We start from the raw sequence: 27,144 nt of genomic DNA, 5'->3' as shown, positions 1-27,144 counted from the left end.
TCGTTACCAGCCTCCGCCGCTCTCACGCTGCCAGCGTCGGCTCCCAGGTCTCTGCACATGTGGCTGCAGTACACATCGGGTAATTAACCCGATGTGTACTGTAGCTAGGAGAGCAGGGAGCCGGCGCTAATCAGTGTGCGCGGCTTCCTGCTCTCTGAACATGTAGCACAGCAACGTGCGTCGTTATGATCGCTGCTTCGGCTACTGTGTTTGACAGCTAAGCAGCGATCATAACAGCGACTTACAAGGTCGCTGTTACGTCACAGAAAATGGTGACGTAACAGCGACGTCGTTGTCGCTATCGCTTAGTGTGAACCCAGCCTTATTCCAGGAGCATTTACTCTTTTATTTTTCCGTTCACATTGCCGTACGAAGGATTTTTTTTTTTATAAAGATAATGTGCTACTTTTACAGTTATATTATTTATATAGCACATTTCATGTTGAATATTTTTTAGTACCCAAATTATCTCATTCCCTTATCTCCATTATTTTACACATCGGCTCATCTCCTTCCCATTCAGGTCCCTACAATATCGGATCCTCTCAGTGGAGATCTTCTATAGAAGTGAATTCTCCTGATTGCCCTGTGAAGGATGGATATGGACAGGGACAAGATGGCGGAGAGGATATTACACCTCCCCCTAGAGATCCTCTTCCGGCTTACTGGAGAGGTGAGAGATTCTGATGACGTCACATTACATCATTCTTATCTATGGGAATAACAGATGGACAGAACTGGAGAGGTGAGGACTCTGGAAATGTCTGGAGTGAGATTTATTACTGTGTCTCTCTATAACCAGGATTACACAGTAGTGAAGAAGACCTCTAGTGAGCGCTGTCAGGCCCCTGTGTCTGAGGGATGGGGAAGACCCCTGAGCCCAATCACGGGGCCTCCACCTCACCTCCCGATACATGAGGACATCAATGACCAGAAGATCCTAGAACTCACCTACAAGATGATTGAGCTGCTGACTGGAGAGGTGACACTGCTGGGAATGCTGGGACATTATACAGTAACGTTATGAAGGGATCGGGGGTGACGGTATCATTGTATGTGTCAGGTTCCTATAAGGTGTCAGGACGTCACCGTCTATTTCTCCATGGAGCAGTGGGAGTATTTAGAAGGACACAAAGATCTGTACAAGGACGTCATGATGGAGGTTCCCCAGCCCCTCACATCACCAGGTAATAGACAGGACTAAATACACACGGCCTATAATTATCTGTATGTAAGAAATTTATTCAGTCCCTGTATGTGTCTCCTCCAGTTCTATCCAGTAAGAGGACAACACCAGAGAGATGTCCCCGTCCTCTTCTCCCACAGGACTGTAACCAAGAAGATCCCGATGTTCCTCATGATCATCAGGTAGATGGAGAGAAGGTGCCATGAAATCCCCCTATGATGTGTAGACGGCTGTGAAGGTCTTGTGCTCAATCTTGTTTTATCCACCAATATTTTATGCTTTATACTTGTGTAATGAGAGCGGTGGAGATGGCAGGATTAGAGCTGATCATAGATGGGACTTCTCCATCTGGCTGTGACTTTTGGATCACATTTATCCCGTTCTCTACACTGAACACTTACATCAGTGTTTTGACACCAGATTATCAGAGAGAGAGAGGTTGCCCCTATCCCATGGGTCAGAAGGTCACAGCGCACGCCAGCACTAGTTGGATCTGCTTTGGCTTTCACGTAGCTGAGCAGACTATCCTTGTGCTAGCGCTGCTAGGGTTAAGCAGACCCTTGTGTCTTTCTTGGCTTACTATCCTGAGTAGAGTTGATCGGACGGTCAATAATCCGGTACCGGCGGATCACTGCCAGATTTAAAAAAGAGTCCGATCCGCTCCGGAATCCGGTGCCCAAATAAGTCAATGGGGACCGGAATCCGGAGGTTAAAAACGTTTGTGGAGGGGTTAGGGGGCTAGGAGCGAGTGCGACATACTCACCGAGGCGCTGTCATGGCGGCACACTCCTTCAGGGTAAATAATAATTAATAATAATTTTATTCATTTATATAGCGCTATTAATTCCACGCTGTTACCTTCTGGAGCCGACTATTCAATATTCATTGTTCTTCCCGCCCACCGGCGCGTGTTGGTTGCAGCTGGACGCGCCCCCACCCTGAGTGTCAGCGTGTCAGCTAACTGCAACCAATCACAGGCGCCAGGACGGCCGGTGCGCGTGCAAAGCAGTGCAGTCTGTCGGTCAGTTCACGGTGGTAAAGATAAACACTCGGCAGCACAGTTATAGCGCGTGGCTGCAGCCCCAGCTGTCGCGCTGTATCTGTGCTGTGTATACAGTGCCCAGAGTCACACGTGCGAGGCTTTGCCGGGTGCTGCCATGGCAGACTCGCGTGAGCCCCTCGCATGTGTGATTCTGGTGAAAGTAAAAAAAAAAATGACATGCGGTTCCCCCTACTTTCATCCCCAGCCAAGATAATGCCAGCTGGGGGCTGGTATATCCTCAGCCCGCAGCTGTCCGGTATTGCCGCATCTATTAGATGTGACCATACCGGTGTGCGATACCGGCTCTTCCCGGAGGCGTGATGCGGTGCCATTCGGGATAATAGCAGGGTTAATAACATCACACAGCTGCTACTAAACCCTAGGTTTGTGTGATGGCACAGGCGTCTATCAGATACCTGCATCACACTAACCTGTAAGTGACAGTAAATAAACACAGACACAGAGAACAATCCTTTATTTGGAATAAAATACAAACATCCCCTGCTTCACCACTTTATTAACCCCCCAACACCCTGCAGCTCCGACGTAATCCACACAATGTCCCACGCCGCTTCAGCTCTGCTACATCTGAATATCACAGAGAGCGGCACGACCGACCGCTCTCTGTGAGCACCAGAGAATTAATGAGCTGCACATTGAGCGGTGACGTCACTCAGGTCATTTGCGGTCACAGCTGGAGATTACCACAGTCCTTCATCTGTGATCGCAGGTAACCTGACCTCAGGTGGAGGTCACTGAGTTCACAGACCTGTATCTCCTAGCAGAAAAATTGCAGTGTTTTTGACCAAGAGATGCAGATTTTGTGCTGAAATTTTTATACCATATTTCTGCATCCAATCTACACCTCCTGGCAAAAAAGCGTGGTGTTTTGACGCAATTTTTTGCCTCGGTTATTTTTCCGCGATTTTTGCCGCAGTTTTTTGCCAGGAGGTGCACATTTGGTGCTGGAATCGTCTGCACCAGCTTTCAGCACCAAATTTCCACCTGCTGGCAGAATTTTTTTTTCTTTTCATCCCCAGCCATGATAACGCCGGATGGGGGCTGGCATAATCTCAGCCTGCTGCTGTCTGAACATGAGCGTGCATCTACCTAGAAACACATGCACGCTCCTGTCAGAAGTGTGCAGCTGTTCTGCGATGTCAGACTAGCGGGAGTTCCTTACAAGGACTGCAGCGTAGAAAAAAAACACTTTTTTTTTTTTTTTAAATAAATAATTTAAAAAAAAAAAACAACGTGCGGTTCCCCCCAGTTTTCATCCCCAGCCATGATAACACCGGTTGGGGGCTGGTATATCCTCAGCCCGCAGCTGCCCGGTATTGCCGCATCTATTAGATGTGACAATACCGTTGTGCGATACCAGCTCTTCCCGGAGGCATGATGCGGTGCCACTCGGGGTAATAGCAGGGGTTAATAGCAGCGCACGGCTGCTGCTAAACCCTAGCTTTGTGTGATGGCACAGGCGTCTATCAGATACCTGCATCACACAAACCTGTAAATGACAGTAAATAAACACAGACAAAGAAAACAATCCTTTATTTGAAATAAAGTACAAAACACACCCTGTGTTATGGGGGGACCGGCAGATTAGGACCAGGGGTATATATCCCAATCGCCAGTCGGGGCACACCGTGCTCCAGATGGTAATGGAGCTGCTAGCACCCTGTGGGTTAGGCGGAGACTATAGAGCTGGATGGCTCTTAGATAACTCAAGGAATCGGTCACGTGCGTAGGGACACGTCAGACCGGACGACAACCCAGTTAGCGTTTCGGTGGAGCGGACGCTACTCCGACCACGTGTGTAACAACACGTCAGGCCGGATGGTAACCAGTTAGCGTTGACGGAGAAGACCGCTGCGACAGCGCCCTTTCGGCCACGTGTGTAAGACACGTCAGGCCGAGCGGTCCTCCGATTAGCGTTTCTGGCCACCACTCGACTGGCCACGTGTGTAAAGGACACGTCAGACCAGGTAGTCACACGAGTAGCATTTGACTGGGAAGCCGAGGAGGAAAATAGGGTTCACACACCCAATCCAGGAACACCCTCTTAACTTCACAGGGGTTCTAGTATGCGCTGTCCGTGCGCGTAGAGTGCACAACCGGACAGGTGGCGCAGCAGGTACACTGTCCGTGTGCGTAGAGGACACTCTCGGACAGGTGACTCAACAGGTATTCTGTCCGTGTGCATAGGGGGCACAACTGAACAGGTGACGCAGCAGCCGCAGTCCAGTTAACGCCACTGGACTGCTCTAGCACAACAGGAATGGTAGCAAGGAAGCACGGCGCCTGACCCTCATGTGTTGAGCCACGAATCTTGGCGTGACAGGCACCGTTCGCCTAGCCCTGCCTACCGCTTCCAACAAGGCTTATGCCACCAAGAACTCTAAATGAAGACTGCGCACCTCCATGTTGTCTCCAGCTCCTTTTATAACCTGGGTCCGCCCCAAACCCAGGGTGGAACCACCAAGGTCCAATAGCAGAGTGCCATGTCATCAGTGACATCACATGCGACCTATCCGGAACCGCCACGTCATTGATGACCTCATGGCAGCCACGCCCCAAACACTTCACCAGTCATCATCTGACGACCAATGGTGAGGTGCCAGATCATAGGGGCGGGCCTCTGTGAGCCAGTCCGGAGTTGCCACGTCATCAGGACACCTGACACCCTCTGCCCTATCAGGGCCTGCCACCTCACGGACATGCTCATTGAGGTCCTTACTGGACCTAGCCTCTGATCCACTAAGTGCCTGAACATGCTCAGTAGCCTGAGCAACAGGCTCAGAAAGCAGACTATCAGTTTGAGCATGCTCAGTAGGCACATCCCAGAACTTAGACACAGCACGAAGTCCAAGTACCTGTGCAAAGAGGCTGTTAGGGTTAATTGTGGGAGCATGCTCAGTAGCCTGAACTGAGGACTTAGTCTCAGATATAACCAGGGTGGATTTGATTTAAATCTGATTTAAATCACGATTTAAATCACGATTTAAATTACTAGTCAGTAAGGCTTGATTTAAATCAGTGATTTAAATCAAAGTTTCTACCTAAACTAGTTCTTGCTACTTTAACATGCAAGTAGATGAAGATTTTTAGACTCACTTTTTATATTACTTTTTTCTCCCCAGTTTAATGGGTTAATCATTCATATTTGGACACCACTGTTCTGTTGTACTTAGGAAGGAGAAAAATAATCCTGACCTTTAATAACAATTTAAATAGATTTATTCAACTGAAACAATAACAACATTACAGCATAAGTTATTTGCTTAAACAAACATCCATGTTTGTTAACTAATTTGGCTAAACAAAATATATATATATTGTAAGAAACTTAGACTGTCAGCCCAGCCGACACATGAAAAACTTAAATACTACTGTCCCTGCTGTCCTCTGTAGCTCACTTGTCGTCATCTTCATCATCATCATCTTCTTCTTTGTTCCTATTCATAATCTGGAAAAGAAAAACAAGCTTTCCTGCTTTATTGGGTCCCAACCGATTTCTCAATTTAGAATGAATGAATGAGTCCAAAGGAAGAGAATATTCTTTCAACGCCTGCAGAAGAAGCTACTGCTGTTAAAAGTGAAATCATTACTTGAACAGTCTCTAAATCCAAGCGCTTAAGTGACTTCCACCAGTTTACTGGTGTGACCTTCCTTAAAATATCTTCAGCAAACATATATTTCTTGAATGGTTCCCCCTTAGCTCTGAAGTTTATTATAGTTGGCATTAAAGATGGATGATTGCTGGATACCCATGTCATAGCTAACTCCTCTTCCTCAGCACTTAGGGTTTGACCCTGATATTGGATATTGACAATATTTGCCAAAAAATGAGCTGGAGTCAGTGCTTGTCCCATTCGTTTGTTTACTGCTTGTAATTTAATTCTGTCCATGTGTAGTTCTGTTTTTAAGTGTTCACTCAGTTCCTTCCAAATTTCAACAGCATCCGCAATAAAACAGCTATTTTTCTGTATTTTGTTTAAAGCTTGAGAGATGGGTTTCAGGAAGCTCAGCATATGTTCAACATTTCTCTTAAGCCCAATGTTGAGGATTTTGGCCGTGACAGTGCCATCTATTTTATCTCGATTTTCTTCACAAAGTGTCATCAGAATAGGCCAGTTTTTGATATACTGCTCAAAACAGTCCACCACAGAGTTCCATCTAACATCTTGTGGGAGCGTTAGCTTGGTTCCACCCATCCTTTTCAGAGCTGCTGCAGCAAAATGATTATTACGGAAGTATTTAGCAATTTCAACAACATTAGCCTTTATTTCTGGAACACTTAAGTCTCTGGCTAAGAGGTGCAGCAAATGAGCACTGCAACCATATGTTATTAGCAGCTTTGTATTCCCTCCCTTCTAAATCTCTTCTCATCTTGGATACGTTTGCAGCATTGTCAGTGACCAAACTGTGTACTAGACATTTGAATTTTTGTTCACATGTCATTATAGCTTTGACTGCCACTTCTTGTAAGTATTCTGCTGTGTGTGCATTTCCTGACATATCAGTTGTTTGTGCAAGGAAGACTTTACCTTCTTCTGTTGTTATACAAGCACATACAATAGGATCATTGTGGACATTACTCCACCTATCAATACTTAGGTTAACAATTTTACCCTCCAGAGCTGTTGCACATTGCTCCATTTCTCTGTCATACACTTGATCCAGCAGTTTCCCTGCAACATCAGCTCTGCTGGGTGGACTGTATCCTGGTCTCAGTGACTGAACCATATTAATGAAATGTGGGTTCTCAGTCAGACGGAAAGAAGAGTTCGTTGCATAAATAAACTGGGCAATTTTTTCATCAATCAACTCTTTTTCTAATCTGCTAGTTCTTATCACAAACCTATCTATGGTGGTTCCAGGAGGTAAAGGTTTTTTCTTCCTTTTGGGTGATGGTGATATGTGGCTGTGGGTGTCTGATGATGATGCTGCTGCTAATGAAGCACTATCCTGGATGGAGAACTCTGAAACTGTAGAACAGGATGATGGTGATCTTGGAGGTGGATAGTTTCCAGAATCCATGAATTCCCCTAAACAAAAAAAGTCAATGCTGTTATTTTATTGTTTATTATACAATTTCTGCTTATTGTACACAACACATCACTGCCCCTGCCCCAAAAGGAATATTTGTTTTTCTTCATAACTGTACCAAATGACAGTAACATGCAGTAATAATAAGAAATATAATTTTTCTCACACATGACAGTTCAGTCTTTAGAAATAGGATTCAATAAAAATGTTTACCAACCTGAAGATCATGCCTGTTCAGAAGTGTTTCTTTGGTCATCTTCATCACCGCACTTCTCATGATGTTGCCTCATTCGCGCCACCAGGCCTTGCATCTCTTTGTTGCATCGTTTGCATTTTGCACGCATGCCTGCCTTACCGATAGGCGAAGGAGCTTCATTAAAATATTCCCAAACTGGGTCTCTTTTACGGCCTGCTGCCATTATAAGGAAAGAATGTAATAAACCTCAGATCGTACACACAAACAGATCCAGACTTGTCTGTCTGTGGCTATGCTGCAGTATTGTGCTCAAAGTTTCACTTTCATTTTCTTGTCTGCTTGCCCTTCCTCCTCCTCACACTTAGATTCACTTTTTTCTTGTGTTGTGCAGATCTATTCCACTCCAAACAATCAGAAACATATTGTCTAACGTCTTGGACTTGGCACTGAAGGGGTTGATTCTGTATTCATAGGTTTGTAGAACAATAGGATTAAGGTCTTTTTCTCAACTCTGTTCATGTTGTAATATTTTTGCCGTGAAGAAGAGTCTGGGACCTCTGCGGAGTCAAATTCAGTTTTGAGAACTGCGTAAGTAAAGCGAGCGTCTGTGATAATATAGGAGAGAAACTGCCCACTAATCCTACAGAAACCTCTGGAAGAGCATGGCATTGTGAATGTTACACATATACAGCCTTTATTCTACTGAGTTAAACAACTCAGCTTTATCTCATGATGGAAGAACCTTTGGATGGTAAAATATTTTCCTCAAAAAGCAGTTTATTGAAAAAAATCCGATTTAAATCAAAAAAATCGATTTTTTTTTTTTTTTTTTTTTTTTTTTTTTTTTTTTTTTTTTTTTTTTTTTTTTTTTAAAATTGATTTTTATCCACCCTGGATATAACACAATCAGGCTGAGCATGCTCACTAGGCAAAACACCGGGCTTAGACTCTGACTGGGGTAAATCGGCGCACGCATGCGCACTAGCCGCCTCTCCACACTTAGACGTGGTGGAAGGAACAGCCAACTGGACGACCCGAGGCACGGCCAAGAACGGCAGGCGGCGCCTGGGTGCAACGGGAACCGCAGCAGGCTGCTTGCGGCTATGGCGGCGCCGGTTCGTAACACCCTGCTTCACCTCTTTATTAAGCCCAAACACCCTGCAGCTCCGACGTAATCCACAGGAGAAGTCCCACGCCGACGCATCCAGCATTGCTACATCTCAGAGCGAGCAGCTATAGAGAAGACTGCCCGCTCTGAGTGCAGCCTATTACTGAGCCGCGATAAGCGATGACCGCAGCAGAGCTGTCACAGGCTGGGGGGGCGCATCAGCCTGCAACCAATCACAGCTGAGAGGATGGCCGGTGGGCGGGGAAAACACGGAAAGCTGTGTGATTGGGTGCACAGCACAGGAAGTGAAAGCGCGACCCGGAAGCAGTGTGCCGCCATGACACAGAGTCTCGGTAAGTATGAAACGCTCATTTATTTATTGTTTTTTTTTCATTTTTATTAATTGCCGATTCCGGATTGTGCACCCAGAATCCCGTGCCCGGGTCCGGCCCGGAGATAGCGCTGAAACCGCGTGGATCCGGACGTTTACAGTCCGGGTCTGCTCAACACTAAACCTGAGTTGTCTCAGCTGTTCTGATTTCTGCACTCCCCCGTTATAAGTACTCACCACTTTACCTCAATAGTTGCCAGTGATGACTTGCTTTTCCATGGTCCTGGCATGGAGGTGAGAGCCATGGAAAGAAAAATTGTTTTGAATTTGATCCTGGAGATTGCTGCTTGGAAGTCTTCTTTGGTGTCTTCCTATTGATCATCTCCCTTTTTATTCATTTCTCTTTCCATCCCCCTTTTTTACCACTTGTTTGGGAATGCAGTTTCTTTTTACTTTGTCTGTCGTTTTACTTTTGTGTCATTATCATAAAGCAGGACTAGTGTTCCTCCTGCCCTGCTCACTAGACACAGTTGTGATTAGGGTAAGACAGGGATAGACACGTGATCGCCGCACAAGGGGAAAGAACCTGTCTTGGGACATCGGGGAGCTCAGGCTTGCTCAGAGTAAGTGACAGGGTTAATCCTTCCTGTTCTTCCCTAGAGGCAGTGGTTCCCACTGCTCTGGTGATGACTGGGTAGGCATTTAATCATGCCCCTCCGGGTAAGCCTGGTTCAGGGCGCAGTGAGGCTACACCCTTCTCCTAAACCTATTAGAATGACAGGCTTACATGTAATTCTTCAAATGACATGATTCAGAAGAAACCCTCAAATGCTTCATTCACTGTAATAAGGCAGCAGAGTTAGGGGTGCTTCACACACAGCGAGCTCGCTGCCGAGATCGCTGCTGAGTCACGCTTTTTGTGACGCAGCAGTGACCTCATTAGCGATCTCGCTGTGTGTGACACTGAGCAGCGATCTGGCCCCTGCTGCGAGATCGCTGCTCGTTACACACAGACCTGGTTCGTTTTCTTCAAAGGCGCTCTCCCACTGTGACACACAGATCGCTGTGTGTGACAGCGAGAGAGCGACAAATGAAGCGAGCAGGGAGCAGGAGCCGGCGTCTGACAGCTGAGGTAAGCTTGTAACCAAGAGAAACATCGGGTAACCAAGGTGGTTACCCGATATTTACCTTAGTTACCAGCCTCCGCAGCTCTCACGCTGCCTGTGCTGCCGGCTCCGGCTCTCTACACATGTAGCTGCTGTACACATCGGGTTAATTAACCCGATGTGTACAGCAGCTAGGAGAGCAAGGAGCCAGCGCTAAGCAGTGTGCGCGGCTCCCTGCTCTCTGCACATGTAGCTGCATTACACATCGGGTTAATTAACCCGATGTGTACTGTAGCTAGGAGAGCAAGGAGCCAGCGCTCAGTGTGCGCGGATCCCTGCTCCCTGCACACACAGCTAAGCGGTGTGCGCTGGTAACTAATGTAAACATCGGGTAACCATACCCGATGTTTACCTTAGTTACCAGTCTCCGCAGCTTCCAGACGGCGGCTCCGTGCAAGCGCAGCGTCGCTTGCACGTCGCTGCTGGCTGGGGGCTGTTCACTGGTCGCTGGTGAGATCTGCCTGTTTGACAGCTCACCAGCGACCATGTAGCGATGCAGCAGCGATCCTGACCAGGTCAGATCGCTGGTCGGATCGCTGCCGCATCGCTAAGTGTGAAGGTACCCTAAGTCTGGACTCCTCATGGCAGCGCGGCAATCATCCCTATCTAGTGAATGGTTATCTCCAGTAATTGTATTATTACAGCGGATTCTTTATGATGTTATATCGTCATCTTCTCCCCATTCAGGTCCCTACAATATCGGATCCTCTCAGTGGAGATCTTCTATATAAGAGAATTCTCCTGATTAACCCATCAAGGATGGATATGGACATGGACAAGATGGCGGAGAGGATATTACACCTCACCCTAGAGATCCTCTTCTGGCTTACTGGAGAGGTGAAAGATTCTGATGACGTCACATTACATCATTCTTATCTATGGGAATAACAGATGGACAGAACTGGAGAGGTGAGGACTCTGGAAATGTCTGGAGTGAGATTTATTACTGTGTCTCTCCATAACCAGGATTACACAGTAGTAAAGAAGACCTCTAGTGAGCGCTGTCAGGCCCCGGTGTCTGAGGGATGGGGAAGACCCCTGAGCCCAATCACGGGGCCTCCACCTCACCCCCCGATACATGAGGACATCAATGACCAGAAGATCCTAGAACTCACCTACAAGATGATTGAGCTGCTGACTGGAGAGGTGACACTGCTGGGAATGCTGGGGCATTATACAGTAACGCTATGAAGGGATCGGGGGTGACTGTATCATTGTATGTGTCAGGTTCCTATAAGGTGTCAGGACGTCACCGTCTATTTCTCCATGGAGGAGTGGGAGTATTTAGAAGGACACAAAGATCTGTACAAGGACGTCAAGATGGAGTTTCCCCAGCCCCTCACATCTCCAGGTAATAGACAGGACTAAATACACACGGCCTATAATTATCTGTATGTAAGGAATGAATTCAGTCCCTGTATGTGTCTCCTCCAGTTCTATCCAGTAAGAAGACAACACCAGAGAGATGTCCCCGTCCTCTTCTCCCACAGGACTGTAAACAAGAAGATCCCGATGTTCCTCAGGATGTGTTTCCTCCAGCTCTATCCAGTAAGAGATTTCTACTCATGTACTTTCTGCACTAATTTTGTGTTTACATTTTTAGGTTTTCTGCTCTGGGTTTTTTCAGCTGTATTTTCTTTGCTTCTGCTTCTTCAGCTGTTTGTTTCTAGTGCCTTCTTTATGTCGTTATGAAGGCAACTCAAAGACCTGCAGAGGGTTCATGAATACCCTGTTTCCCAGAAAATACGACCTAGTATGATTTTATGGGATTTTTAGAGAATACTTGAATCATAAGCCCTACTCCAAAAATAAGTGGTAGTTACAGTCAGGGCCAGCGTTTGGAGAGTCAAGCTGTGCAATTTCTTAGGAAATTCACTCTCTTACGGTCCCCATCAGTTGTATTCTGAGGTTGATTTCTTTAAGGACCTTTGATGGCTTCAAAGTCATGTGACATGATGTAACCAAAGGTATCTTAATTGCAGGAATCTAAATGAACTGAACAGGACACAGGCTGGCATGCAGGACTGGCATTAGGGGAAAGGGAGAGCAAACTGGACAATTTCACAGGGCCCCAATTCTCCTAGCGGCCCCAGTGTTTATATGCCAATTATAGGACTGCTTAAGGACCTTTTTGATATAACGTCACGTGACCAAAGGCTGGTGTGTGTGTGTGAGTGAGTGTGTGTGTTTACGCCAATTTTAACCAGCTTTGCCAAAATGGGCAGAGCTTGGCCAGAACAAGGGTGTCATGCCGCCGCTTCTCTAATTCATAACAAACTGCAGCGTTCCCTATGCCAGAAATCTCACTGCAGTCCCTGATGTCATTTGTCAGTGTCCATTAATGCCAGCTATTGGTCTGGTGAGGTGTTGAGATCCAGACTTACGGGTGGTTGTTTTGTATTATTGCTGTGAGCTGTTGTGGTTTTAACTCTTGTTGTCTTTTTGTTACTGCCTTTCTGCTCTTGCTTTTCTCTATAGTCTCTCACTGTTTATTTCTGTGAGTTTGCAATGTGTCCTGTCTGTCTTAATATTTGTTTCCATCATATTCCTGCCCCTTCCTTCCCCGGGGATAACAGATTAGATCTGGTCACGAGAATAGTAAGGCACGGGACTCAGGCATCTCCATATTCAGGGGTAATCAAGAGATTAGGAACAGTTTAGGGTCCCCTAGCGTGAGGGACAGTATAGTAGCCTTCTGTCCCTCATTATCCTGCAGTCACATTGTGACAATCAATCAGATTATTTACTGTAGCACATTCCAGAGAACTGGTGCTAGTAATGGGAGATTCAAATTAACGAAGATGTAACTCTTAAATAGGGATGGGAGATCCCAATTTGTAAAGATCGGGGATCATACCGATCACATAGTGATCGTGTGCATGTTAAGGATGAGATACAAGTGATCCCTTTTCGATCTGACCGTTGTTCCAAATTAAAAATATCGTGTGTGCACAACGAGAAAGAATAATAATTAATTAAATCAATTATAAAACTCCCTCCCACGACAGAAGCTGAGGCAAAACTGAAATCTTTATTCTTGGACAACTAGACCACGAAGTAAAAGGGGTGTAAACAAAAGTTTTAGTCCAATCAAGTATTGTAGGTCGGGGCTTCATGACGTATAGGATCTGCATATCCTCTCTTTGATTGGACAGTCCAGACTCCAGGAATTTCTTTTGTTCATCTGTCTCGGGTGCAAACAGGATACGGCAGCCATCTTTGAGCTATATATATATACTGTGTCTAAGGAAAAATCACTGAATATGCAATATACATATATACATGTTAGTAAGAAACAAAAGCATTCATAAATATGTGTGTTAGTTTACTTCAACTGAACTACATACCTGAGTCTATGAAATGGCTGAATTAAGTATTTTTGTATACTCAATTCTTGTCCTCAACAGTCCCCCCTAAAGACTTACTTCTGCCATTTCTGATTTCTAAGGGTACTATGTTCCCTTAGGAAGAGAGGTAGAAAGATCTGTTGAAAAACCTGCCTAACTGAACGTTGAAACATGGGCGGAAAGGGGAAAGGGGTTTTCTTCACCGGTTTGAGACCAAGGACTCCTAAGCGAGTCATCACCCTTTGTAGTTGGACTTTCCCATGTCTCAAGGTTCTCTAAGTCCTCTCTTCTAACTGTTCTGGCAATGCTGGTCTGAGACTGTACAGGGTTTTCTGAAAATGATAAGTATCAGCAGAACGCTCAGTGCCTCTCTGGTTGGTCAACCCTTCTGCAATGCGAGGTGTGGATCCATAGATGTTTCTGCGGTTGGATCAGCTCATCTAGTGGTGACTCATGGATCTTTCTCGTTTGTCCTTTAGGATCAATCAGTCTCCTGACCGAAAACCATATGCTAATAGCTCTGATTTAAGATCTGGAATTGGAAAATACACCTGTTTATCACACTATTCAGTCAATTATATAAAAATATACATGTCTGTGCTAAACCAAAAAACATCTTACATAAAGACCTGTTTATTACGAAAAGAAAACAAAACATATACATTTTATACACGATTTACTAGTTTCCACTTTTCTATAAAATATACACTTTTGTAAACACATTTTTTACATACCACCTTCATGTGCTTCTCAGCAATAATGTCGTTTTCTGCACTGGAATACCTCTGACCAAACCTGGAAAGAAATTTACACAACACGCACAGACTTGCATACAACGTGCTCATGATATACATCTATAATCAGTTTGCAGTCTCTAAAAATGGGTAGAGTAGGTGCAGGGTGTTTCTGCAGATTCTTTACAGTTTTTTCTCACTTCGTTCTAGGCACATGTCTTACAAGACTGGGTGAGTCTACCCACCTGGGTACTGAACCCTGGCATCACCAAAGCACACACTGACAATTGTCTTTCACAGATTGTAGTCCATAGGTTACCTGGGTCATCATTAAGAAGAGCTCTCATGGCAGAGAAAGCTTACCACCCTTTGTCCACAGACATTCCTCAGTCAGCTGGCTCCCTGCATGTCACACTCCATCCCTTGTTGTTTTGCTTCTTCCTGTAGGGATTTAAGAACACAAGGAGTGACAAAAGTCACTGACGTGACCGGTGTCACCGAGGCATGGTCTTTATGCATGGTAAAGGACTCCTCAACTCTAGGCCCGTTCACTGCTTCTTGGTCAGCTGCACCTGTGCGGGGATCTCCATCCAATTCCATCAGCTCAGATCTAGACTTTCTCTTCAGCATACCGAATTCATTTGACAACAGGAAAAATCTACAACCTACATACACATCTAAAAACTCTTACCCACTCCTGTTCTACCCATCAAGAGAGGGCATTTAATACGTCACTGCCTCCTGTATCGATAGGAGGGGAGGGAGTGGCTTAAATTTAACTACCTCATGTGGTGTAAACAGCAGCATATCCAGTGCAGAATCGACCACCATCTGGTTTCATCTATAAAAACAAAACTAAAAGAAATATAGATTAGATCATTCTTATAACTTTAACTCTGACCATAATACAGTTAGTGGTCATCTATACTTCATATGACTGAAAATACTAAATAAACATATAAGACAAGACTTTCCTATTTCAGTTAACAGATATACCTCATAGTAATCTAATAAACATAACCTGCGGGGGAAGGGTCAGCTTCAAAACCTATCTAATATGCCTGCTGCGCCCTCTACTGTTGGAGAATATAATTATTACCTTCGTGTCCTCCCTTGTTTAATTGAGTATTTATTTACCAATGTAACAAAATTCAGAATTTTTATGCTTGTATTCCCTAAAAGAAAAAAAATAAAACAGCAGGCAATAAATTAGCTACATACTAAAACTAAAAATGAACAAACACTGAAAATAACGTATATTCTTTTGTCCATCTTTCTCGGGTGCAATCAGGATACGGCAGCCATCTTTGAGCTATATATATATACTGTGTCTAAGGAAAAATCACTGAATATGCTATATACATATATACATGTTAGTAAGAAACAAAAACATTCACAAATATGTGTGTTAGTTTACTTCAACTGAACTATATACCTGAGTCTGTGAAATGGCTGAATTAAGTATTTTTGTATACTCAATTCTTGTTCTCAACATGCATGATATCGATCACGAGCTTTCCTGGAAAGCTCGTGATACAGATCGGTCCAGATCAGGTCCAGGGGCTGTAAAAAGAAAGCACATTATTAAAATAAAAAACTTTATGATCATACTTACTGGTCACATGACTATGACGTTTTCAAAGGTCCTCTTAACTTCCGGGGGTTTTCACTGCACTGCTCGTCACTCGGCAGTCATCGGCTGTTTTCAGCCATGTTCGCGGTGATGTCAGGGTTCACCCGAGTCCATGGCTCATAAACTCGATTGAACTTTGACTGTCACTGTGCGAGTGTCGTATCACGGCGCTCAATCTCCAGACAGCAGCAGGTCGGCTGCATGTGTTTCTATGCAGCTGATGCGCTCCTGTCCTGAGATCAGTCCGTGCGGGGTGATGCCCATGCAAGACGCCAGTGCAATCATCCCCTCACTGTCAGCGTGCTTCTTGCTCTGTACAGAGTGATGTAGCAGAGCTGACAATGCTCTCTGCTTCTCTCTGTGTTTAGACTGTGTCTGTACAGAGTGATGAAGCTGACAATGCTCTACCTGTGGATTACATCGGTCTAAGGATTTGATTTTTTTATTATAAATATGGAGTCTCTAAATGTTTTTTTTTGTTTTATTTCTAATAAATTTTTTCTCTGTCTTGTATTTTTTGTACTGTTTACTAGAAATTCATGGTGGCTATGTCTAATTTGGCGTGACACCATAAATTTCGGGCTTAGTACCATCTGAGAATACAAAGCTGGTATTAACCCAATTGTTACCCAGTCTGCCACCGCCATCAGGGCCACTGGATGAGCCGGGTAAAGCACCTGGAAAAGGCGCTAAGAAACAATGCGCCATTTGCATGGGAATCCCAGCCCCCAGCTGCCTGGCTCTACCTGACTGGCTATCAAAATACAGCGGGAGCCCATGCATTTTTTTTATTATATTTTTAAATAATTAAAAAATAATGGGCTTCCCCAAAAGTTTGGACACCCCTCATTCAAAGAGTTTTTTTTGTTTTCATGACTCTAAAAATTGTAGATTCACATTGAAGGCATCAAATCTATGAATTAAAACATATGGAATGAAATACTTTAAAGAGGTTGTCCAGTTACCAAAACTGATTTTTTTCTGATAAATCTTGCTAGTATGTGCCTCTCAACACATCTATTATGTTTTTTTCAGCAATATTACCTTTTATCGTGCTCTAGCAGCACATGCTCATTGCTGGCTCCAGCTCTGATGGGGTTAATCTTTCTTCTGACTTCCTAGGTTCAGTTCCTACAACTCCCATAATTCTTTGTGGCTCTAGGGCGGTGTCTAAAACACTCACTGTGTCTAACACACCCACTGTGTCTAACACACCCACTCTCCTCTCCACCCAAAGTCTCCTCCCTGCCTCTTCCCAGTGTGGGTGCACTGCGAGAAATCACACAGAGACAGCAGAAGCTGCCAGCTCTGCACAACCAGGGGAAGAAAGCGGCCATCTTCTGCTTGTTCTCATATAGTTCATAGTCTGTGTGTGTGCGTGTGTGTGTGCGTGTGTGTGTACAGAAATTATGATTATTAGCCGGCGCAACATGTGAAAAAAATAATTGGGGAAAAAAAAAAGTGAAGGGGTCATGAGATTGCTTTTTTCCCTCTTGCCTAGTCTGTGTGTCGTCCGTATCATCCGCATGGCATGCATTTTGCAGGCTAGTTTCACATCAGCGTTTTTTTGCCTGTAGGCAAAAAAACGCTAACCGCATATGACCGGATCCTGTGGATTAAATGTACAGTGCATGCAACCGTTATTTTACTGGATCCTTCTGCAGCGGGACACAGAATTTATCGGCCGGCACTGGAGTCAGCTGACTCCTGATCTCACAGCCCGCACATGCTGCAATAGCTGCAGGTGGGCTCATTCACATGACCTGTCCTGGTCAGTTCCTGTTTTTTTGCAGACCCACGGACAGGACCATCTTTTCAATGTCTTTTGTGTAGGATCGGATGGCACACGGTAGCACTTTCATGTGCATCCGATCCTACAAAAAAAAAACCCACATCGGATGCCGTATGTCCGCTCCGTTATTATGGAACATGTCCTATTCTGTTCCGTAATAACGAACCGTGACTCAATACAAGTCAATGGGTCCGCAAAATTCCTGGAAGCAACACGGAAGCACTTCTGTGTGACTTCCGTCGGGTGCCCGTGCAGTCTGTGTCGCGCTCCAGCCCCAGCCCCGCGGCTGCCCGCACAGCAGTGTCAGCAGCCGCCCGCACTGCAGTGTCAGCAGCCGCGGGGATGATAAGCGCTACCGTCAGGAGGTTAGTAAGTTCATTACCTGCGGTGATGAAGTCTTGCACTCCTGACGTCAGCGGTCATCACTGCCTTCTTTGTCCACCGCTTATCACATCACCTCTCGCTGTCAACCCGAGACTGTGACTAGTGGTGACATCACGGGCCGCTCGCGATACTTGGTTTGTGAAGGCGGCGGTCATTGAACTCAGTGACAGCGCTGCTGTCAGGAGTGCAGCGTTCATGTCAGATAATGTACCTCACTAACCTCCTGACAGCAGCACTCATCATGCCCTGCAGTGACCTGGGCTGACCTATTGATGTTATTTCACTGCATGGCTCTCCCAGCCAATAGAGAACATTCTGTTCTTCTTTGACTGGGACATTGACTATGGTACGCTCAGCTGCAGGGGGCGGTCCAGCACTCAAGAGGGGTGGGCCAGCACTGAGGAGGGGTGGGGGGGGATTTCTCTCCCTCTCTCCTCCGTAGTCGGCTATTGTGATTCTCGCTCTGCACTTGCGGTGCACCAATGTACCGCAAGTGCAGTGCGATTTTTCTCTCACCCCATACACTTGAATGGATAAAAGAGAAAGAGTCTTACATTACAATTGCAGCATGCTGCGATTATTTTCTCGGTCCAATTAGGGCTGAGAAAATAATTGCTCATGTGCGCTGACACACAGGCTAATATTGGTCCGAATGGAATGCAATGCTTTATCGCACTCCACTTGCACTGTTTTTCTCACAGTGTGGCTTAGACCTTACTTGTTCTGCATCCATCGCAGCGTGTGCGGGCTGGAGTTCAGCTGAGTTCAGATCAGTTGACTCCAGTGCTGGACTGAACTCAGGTGACCTCACAGCCCGTACACGCTGCGATGGATGCAGGGGGACAAGTAATCGGCCGACACTGGAGTCATCTGATTACTTTTTCTGCTGGCGCTGTGGTCAGGAGTAGGGATGAATGAGCAGTAAAATGCTCTGGTACTCGATGGGCGAAGCCCATGTCGATTTTTTTTTTTTTTTTTTTTTTTTTTTTTTTTTTTTTTTTAAATTCATTAAAAATAATAATAAAAAAACAATCACATAACCCTAACCCTAGGGTTAGGGGTGAAAAAAATGAAGTTTGGGCTCCCGCTGCATTTTCTATTGCTAAGGATAACCCATGCAGCTACTGGCTGCAAACCCCCGCTGCTTGGTGTTACCTTCACTGGCAATGGAAATCCAGGGAGGCCTTTTTTTTTTTTTGTATAAAGGTTTTTGCCTAAAAACTTTTTTAAAAAAATGACGTGGGCTTCGCCATATTTTTTTGTGCGCTAGCCAGGTACAGCAGGCAGCTACGGGCTGCCTCCAACCCCCAGCTGCCTATTTGTACTTGGCTGGGAACCAAAAATATAGGGAAGCCCTATTTTTTAAATTATTTCATGAAGTAATTTTTTAAAAAAAAATAACATGGCCTTCGCCTTTTGTGTTCAGCCAGGCACAACTAGGCAGCTGGGGATTGGAATCCGCAGCACAGGTTGGCCCAAGCTTTCTGGGCACCCCGCTGCGAATTGCAGTCCACAGCCGCCCCCGAAAATGGCGCTTTCATAGAAGCGCCATCTTCTGGTGCTGTATCCAACTCTCCCACTGGCCCTGGTGGCAGGTGACACGCTGGGTAATAAGGGGTTAATACCAGCTATGTTTTACCAGCTGGTATAAAGCCCTAGATTCTTAATGTCAGGCCAAGTTTGACCTGGCCATTAAGAATCTCCAATAAAGGGTTAAAAAAAAAAAGACATCACACAGAGAAAAATACTTTATTAGAAATAAATACACAGACACAGTAGGGACTCCATGTTTATTACTCCCTCTCACTCTTCCACGATCGAGAGATTTCTGTACTGACCATGCCAGGAGAGAGCGAGGGAAAAGAGAGAGCGAGGGAAAAGAGAGAGAGAGGGAAAAGAGAGAGAGAGGGAAAAGAGGGGGGAGAGGAGAGAGGGATAAGAGGGGGGCAGAGAAGAGGGGGAAGAGGGGAGGGAGAGAAAAGAGGGGTGGGGGAAGAGAGTGGGGGGGGAGAGTGGGGGGAGAGAAGAGAGTGGGGAAAGAAGAGAGGGGGGGGAGAGAGGTGCTCTGTTACCAACTGTCTCCACTCTGTGACTTGTGGTGTAGGTGACAGAGTGCAGACAGTTGGTCCTATGCAGCAAGACAGGTGGCAGAGCGGTGAGCTGCTCTGACACATGCGGTGCTGCATTGGACCAGCCTGTCAGTGTCTTGCTGCGTCCTGTAGTGCTGCTTGGAGGAGCACATGATCACACAGCCCGACACAGCCCGCTCTCCTGACATCGCAGCAAAGCGGGCGGGTGGAGAGTGTGATCAGATACTTACGTGACAGGGGGGGATGCTGAAGAACCCCCCCCTGTACTCCACCCTGGCGCCCCGTGCCTCACCATCTGCCCGACGCTCAGCTGTCTTCAGCGCTCCATACTGACGTCCTCCGGATCCTCCCCTCGATGCTGGGCTGTGACGTGCGGTAGTCACCGCCCACAGCCCTGTGACTCAATCGGAGTGGCTCCAGCCTCCTCTGACGTACCCGTTAAGTTTTAGAGCCCGGAACTTGTCGGGACGTAAGAGGATACTGGCGGCCACAGCTCCAGGGGGTCATATGACAGGCACTGAGCGTGCAGGATAGCGCCGCTCAGTGCCAGAATTGGAAATAGAAGCCAATGCAGAAAACGCCGATAATAGTAAGTGTAACTCATGGAAAAAATAAAAAAAACGGGTGAACCACCCCTTTAAAGTGTGAAACAACTGAAAATATGTCTTATATTCTAGATTCTTCAAAGTAGCCACCTTTTGCTTTCATTACTACTTTGCACACTCTTGGCATTCTCTTGATGAGCTTCAAGAGGTAGTAACCCAAATGGTCTTCCAACAGTTTTGAAGGAGTTCCCAGAGATGCTTAGCACTTGTTCACCTTTTTGCCTTCACTCTGTGGTCCAGCTCACCCCCAAACCATCTCGATTGGTTTCAGGTCTGGTGACTGTGAAGGCCAGGTCAGCTGGCGTAGTGCCCCATCACTCTCCTTCTTAGTCAAATAGCCCTTACACAGCCTGGACGTGTGTTTGGGGTCATTGTCCTGTTGAAAAATAAATGATGGTCCAACTAATCGCAAACAGGATGGAATAGCATGCCACTGCAAGATACTGTGGTAGCCATGCTGGTTCTGTATGCCTTCAATTTTGAATAACTCCCCAACAGTGTCACCAGTAAAGCACCCCCACACCATCACACCTCCTTCTCCATGCTTCACGGTGGGAACCAGCCATGTAGAGTCCATCCGTTCACCTTTTCTACAAAGACACGGTGGTTGGATCGAAAGATCTCAAATTTGGACTCCTCAGACCAAAGCACAGATTTCCACTGGTCTAATGTCCATTCCTTGTGTTGTTTAGCCCAAACAAGTCTCTTCTGCTTGTTGCCTGTCCTTAGCAGTGGTTTCCTAGCAGCTATTTTACCATGAAGGCCTGCTGCACAAAGTCTCCTCTTAACAATTGTTCTAGAGATGAGAAAGTGTGTCCAAACGTTTGGTCTGTACTGTATATATTGTACACAATATACAGTTGTATAAGAGTAAATAAATAATTTATAAAAATGATGAAGCGCTCCACAGTATTTTTGATTCTCAGCACACATAAAGCAGATGGCTATGGGCTGCCACCCCCATCTGCCTGGCAATCAAAATACAGGGAGGCCCTTTTTTTAAAAAAACAAACAAACGTTTTTTGCCAAAAATAAATAAAAAGTGTGTTAGACTTCGCCATATTTTTTTATGCTAGCCAGGTACAGTAGGCAGGTATGGGCTGCCCCCAACTCCCAGCTGCCTATTTGTACTCGGCTGAGAACCAAAAATATAGGGAAGCCTTTTTTTTAATTATTTCATGAATTTCATGAAAAAAAATTAAAAAAAAAGACGTGGGCTTTGCCCAATTTTTGTGTCCAGCCAGGTACAACTAGGCAGCTGGGGATTGGAATCTACAGCGCAGGGTGGCCCAAGCTTTCTGGGCCCCCTGCACTGTGAATTGCGGTCCGCAGTTGCCCCATAAAATGGCGCTTTTAAAGAGGTGCCGTCTTCTGGCGCTGTATCCAACTCCTCCAGTGGCCCTGGTAGCGGGTGGCACGCTGGGTAATAAGGGGTTAATACCAGCTTTGTTTTACCAGCTGGTATTAAGTCCGAGATTCTTAATGTCAGGAAAGTTTGACCCGGCCATTAAGAATCTCCAATAAAGGGTTCAAAAAAAAGACACCACACAGAGAAAAAATACTTTTAATAGAATTAAATACACAGACACACTTAGGGACTCCATCTTTTTTACTCCCTCTCACCCCTCCATGATCCTAGTCTTCTGTTACCGATCTAGCTCTGCTATATCAGATTGCACAGGGGGGTGGAAGAATGCTGCTGCTGCTCCCCACGCTGTCTAATCACTCAATGAGTGATCAGAGGCTGCGGGTTGGTAAACGGTGACTTCACCGCTGCCACTGTTGCCATCACCGCTGCCACTATTGCCATAGTAACCTAACAAGCGGGTTACTATAGCAATGGTGATCTCCGATCACCTGATTCCCGGCGCCGCTATTCATCACCGGCTATGGCAGCCAATCCCTGCATGTGGGCTGACTCTGTAAAGAGCGCCAACATGCAGGGAGGGGGGCCAGGCATGTGCCTGAGCATCTCGACGGTATACGGCGGTCGCCAAATATACCGAGTACTGGAAGCTCGGGCAAGCACCGTCTACCGGCAAGCATGCTGACACTACAGGACCTTTGCATGACGTCATAGCCTTGTGACCCAGTCTGTAGCCAATGAGATAATACAACATGCCCACGTGACTGATCACATGGCTATGACGTCACAAAAGGTCCTTTGGTTACCGGGAGGACACAGCGATGATCGTACTCGGAAGCGGTGGGAGACAGAGTGCAGGACGCGTCGCGGAACCTGTAAGTATAATGACAATGTTTATTATTGAGTGTATTCTTTATTTTACAGCCCCCCTCTCCCGCCCCATCCCATAACTGTAAAGACCAATATCGGTGATCGGACGCAAGATCGTGTTATCTTGATCCCGATCTCGATCTTTACAAAATAATCGGACGAGTCTCCCCAATCCCGACCATCGGGTGGATCGCCCATGACTACTCTTAAGACTGCTTTACATGCAGCGACATCGCTAGCGTTTGCACCCGCCCCCGTCGTTTGTGCGTCACGGGCAAATCGTTGCCCATGGCGCACATTATCGCTAGGACGCGTTAAACTTACTGTCCTAACGACTTCGCTGTGGCCGGCGAACAACCTCTTTTCTAAGGGGAAGGTTTGTGCAGAGTCACAGCAACATCACACAGCGGGCCACCAATAGAAGCTTAGGGGCGGAGAGCAGCCGAATGAACGTCACGCCCACCTTGTTGCCGGAGGACGCAGGAATGCTGTTGTTCATCATTCCCGGGGTGTCACACATAGCGATGTGTGCTGCCTCAGGAACTACGAACAACCTGCTTCCAGAACGAGCAACGATCTTTTGAAAATGAACGACGTGTCAACGATCAATGATTAGGTGAGTATTTCTGATCGTTAATGCGCGTTCGTAGGTGTCACACACAACAACGTCGCTAACGATGCCGGATGTGCCTCACGAATTCTGTGACCCCGACGACATATCATTAGATATGTCGTTGCGTGTAAAGCGGCCTTTAGATGTCGAAATTGGACAACAGATTTAGAATACATTTTTTCCTAATTTAATTTCTGATATTATGGTTTAAAAAAAATGTACTTTCAAGATAATATCATTAAAACATTGTGTTTATTTTTAGCAGATGACTGTATTGGGAGTTCAGATGGAAATCTATTATCTTCAGAATGTAAAACAGATGATGAAAGTATCACACATGATACATATGAAGAGCATGCTGTTGTCCCAGATATACCTCCAGTCCTTCCTCGAAAAGTTTTAACATCTGATCTTTTCAAACAAGTCAAAAATTCCGATTTATCACAGATTTGTAAGCAAAATAAAAGTTACAGAATGGATGTGGAACATGAAACGGCTTCTACAAGGGAGAAACCATTTTCATGCCCAGAATGTAAAAAATGTTTTACTCAGAAGATACTCAATCAGAATCTTATTGAGCATCAAAGAATTCACACAGGGGAGAAGCCATTTTCATGTTCAGAATGTGAGAAATGTTTTTTTCAGAAGTCAAATTTTGTTATGCATAAAAAAAATCAAACAGGTGCGAACCCATTTTTATGCTTGGAATGTGGTAAATGTTTTACTAGGAAATCAAGTCTTGTTGACCATGGAAAACGTCACACAAGGGAGAAGCCATTTTCATGTTCAGAGTGTGGGAAATGTTTTAATGTCAAATCAGATCTTGTTAGGCATCAAAGATGTCACACAGGGGAGAAGCCATTTTCATGTTCACAGTGTGAGAAATGTTTTAATTTCAAATCAGAACTTGTTGTGCATCAAAGATGTCACACAGGGGAGAAGCCATTTTTATGTTCAGAGTGTGGAAAATGTTTTATTCAGAAATCACACCTTGTTAGGCATCAAAGATATCACACAGGGGAGAAGCCATTTTCATGTTCAGAATGTGGGAAATGTTTTATTCAGAAATCAGATCTTGTTGTGCATCAAAGATCTCACACCGGGGAGAAGCCATTTTCATGTTCAGAGTGTGGGAAATGTTTTTATTGGAAATCAGAACTTCTTGTGCATCAAAGATGTCACACCGGTGAGAAGCCATTTTCATGTTCGGAGTGTGGGAAATGTTTTAATTGGAAATCAAAACTTGTTCAGCATCAAAAATGTCACACAAGGGAGAAGCCATTTTCATGTTCAGAATGTGGTAAATGTTTTATTCGGAAATCAGATCTTGTTGTGCATCAAAGATGTCACACCGGTGAGAAGCCATTTTCATGTTCAGAGTGTGGGAAATGTTTTATTCGGAAATCACAACTTGTTCAGCATCAAAGATCTCACACTGGGGAGAAGCCATTTTCATGTTCAGAGTGTGGGAAATGTTTTAATTGGAAATCAGAACTTGTTGTGCATCAAAGATGTCACACAGGGGCGAAGCCATTTTCATGTTCAGAGTGTGGGAAATGTTTTAATTGGAAATCAGGTCTTGTTCACCATCAAAAAAATCACACAAAATAAACCATTTTTAGGTTCTGAATGTGGAAAATGTAATTCTCAGAAATCACATCTTGTTAAACATGTGAAGAAGCCGCACAGGGAAGGAACCTTTTTCATGTTGTGAAAAATTGAAATGTTTAACTGGTAAATGAAGTCTTGCCCACATCAGAAAACCAACAGAGCGGAGCAGCCATTTTTGCTTTCAGAATTTGCCAAATGTTATCATTAATCAGGTCCTGTTGTCAGATGAGTCACACGGAGAAGCCATCATGATGTATCCTAATTTAAAGGGTTTTATCCTAAAATCGGCTACAGTTCCTTAAGTAAGAATTTGTGAGGAAAGGAACCATTTTCTTTCTTTTTAGAAATTATTGTATTTTTTTGACCATAAGACATACCTAGGTTTTCAAGGAGGAATATAGGGAAAAAATTAACGCAAAAAATGTGGTCATGAAGCACTGCTATGGGTAGGATCTGCTGCTGACACTGTTACGGAGATAAAATCCCCCAATTCTGTACTAATGTCCCCCCCATACTGGGCCCCTTCAAGGTATATGTGTCTCCCATACTCGTATATATCTTTCATCCTGGTATATATGTTGCGTATCTTTATCACATACTAGTATATATGATCCCCATCCTGGTATATATGGCTCTTTTTCTAGTACATATGTCCCCATCCTTGTATATATGACCCTCATCTCAGGCCCATTCCTGTATATATTTCCCCATCACGCTGCACACATAAGAAAATAAATGATTATACTCACCATCCCTCCGCTCGCCCGGTGCATGGTGTTCTCTTCTGATGCAAGTGACTTTAGCATGTAAACGGCGCAGCGCATGACATTGCTGCCATGTGCCCCCAGTTACACGCAGACATCAGCTCCCAGAACATTCATTGCTCCCCACAGCCGGGATTTTGGGCTTGGGGAGCAGTGAATATTCATTCTCTAATAAACACACGTGATCGCCCAGCTACAGCAGTAAGCCAGCGGCTGGGTAGTCATGTGTACCCAATATTAAAGAGAATGAATATTCACTGCTCCCCACGCAAATAATACCGCCCACCTCTTGGTTAGCGCTGCCTTCATTGCCTAGAGGTGGGCGGGATTATGGTGTGGGGAGCAGTGAATATTCATTTTCTTTTTTAGCTGACACACTGATAGCCCTTTTGAGAGCCTTTAGGAATATTTTTGAATAGTTTTGATACTGGATTATATTTAGATAATTCACTAATCTCAGGTTTCCCACTGTTTTATTTACTAAAAAGTGCAGCCCCAGATTGGAGAGAGGAACTCTGAAGTATATGACATTGTATATAATTGCATTTCAACTCTTGTTGTTTTGTCAATAAATGCTTGTAAAATATACTGTATATTGTTCATGCCTAGCTTTCTCTATTGTCTAGATGTGATGATTTTGCCTGTAAACCTCTTGAGTTGGCGCAGACCTGTAGGCATTTCACACAAAAATAGTGAGGGGAGACTTGAATCACACTGCATCCTAAATATGTGGAAGTTATAAGGCTACGTGCCCACGGGACTCTGTATCCGCGGATGTTTCTACAGCTAAATCCGCAGCATTCCCCCGGAATCCGCACCTTTCAATTGGTGCGGATTTCGTTGTGGATTTTGCGTTTTTTGACATTCAATTGAATGGGCAAAATCCGCAGGTAAGTCCGCAAGAATAATTGACATGCTGCAGATTTTTCCGCAGTGAAATCCGCAGTATTTCCGCTGCGGAAAAATCCGCAGCATGGACACAGCAATTCCTAAATGCCATAGAAATGTCTGGGGAGTAGCTGCGCTGCAGATTTCTGAAAAATCTGCAGAATTTCCGCGAAAAATCCACGGCAAAATCCGCGCATTTTCCGCAGCGTGGGCACATAGCCTTAAGACACTCTGGTCCCATATAATCAAAGCATTTATGTAAAAAAAATTGTCACAAAAGCTCTGAAAAGTCTCAAAAATTCAGAAAGTTGTTAACATTTGGTGGCTTTTGGCATTTTCCAAAATTGGCAGAACTTGGGTGGGACG

General features: G+C 45.1%; 2 protein-coding genes across 2 annotated transcripts; both read left to right on the top strand.

Moving 5' to 3' along the window:
• The first annotated feature begins 760 nt into the window (after positions 1-760).
• Positions 761-11,189, top strand: LOC142258875 (uncharacterized). Its single transcript, XM_075331445.1, has 4 exons — positions 761-982; positions 1,064-1,187; positions 1,271-1,368; positions 10,769-11,189. The coding sequence occupies exons 1-4, from the start codon at positions 761-763 to the stop codon at positions 10,967-10,969; spliced, it is 645 nt and encodes a 214-aa protein (XP_075187560.1). The 3' UTR covers positions 10,970-11,189.
• Positions 11,190-11,299: 110 nt separating this feature from the next.
• Positions 11,300-26,643, top strand: LOC142258874 (uncharacterized). Its single transcript, XM_075331444.1, has 3 exons — positions 11,300-11,432; positions 11,516-11,629; positions 23,778-26,643. The coding sequence occupies exons 1-3, from the start codon at positions 11,300-11,302 to the stop codon at positions 25,124-25,126; spliced, it is 1,596 nt and encodes a 531-aa protein (XP_075187559.1). The 3' UTR covers positions 25,127-26,643.
• The last annotated feature ends 501 nt before the right edge of the window (positions 26,644-27,144 follow it).

This window comes from Anomaloglossus baeobatrachus (assembly GCF_048569485.1).
Source record: "Anomaloglossus baeobatrachus isolate aAnoBae1 chromosome 5 unlocalized genomic scaffold, aAnoBae1.hap1 SUPER_5_unloc_15, whole genome shotgun sequence".
NCBI lineage: Eukaryota > Metazoa > Chordata > Amphibia > Anura > Aromobatidae > Anomaloglossus > Anomaloglossus baeobatrachus.
Note: the sequence above shows the minus strand (reverse complement) of the source record. Positions and strands in the feature narration are given on the sequence as shown.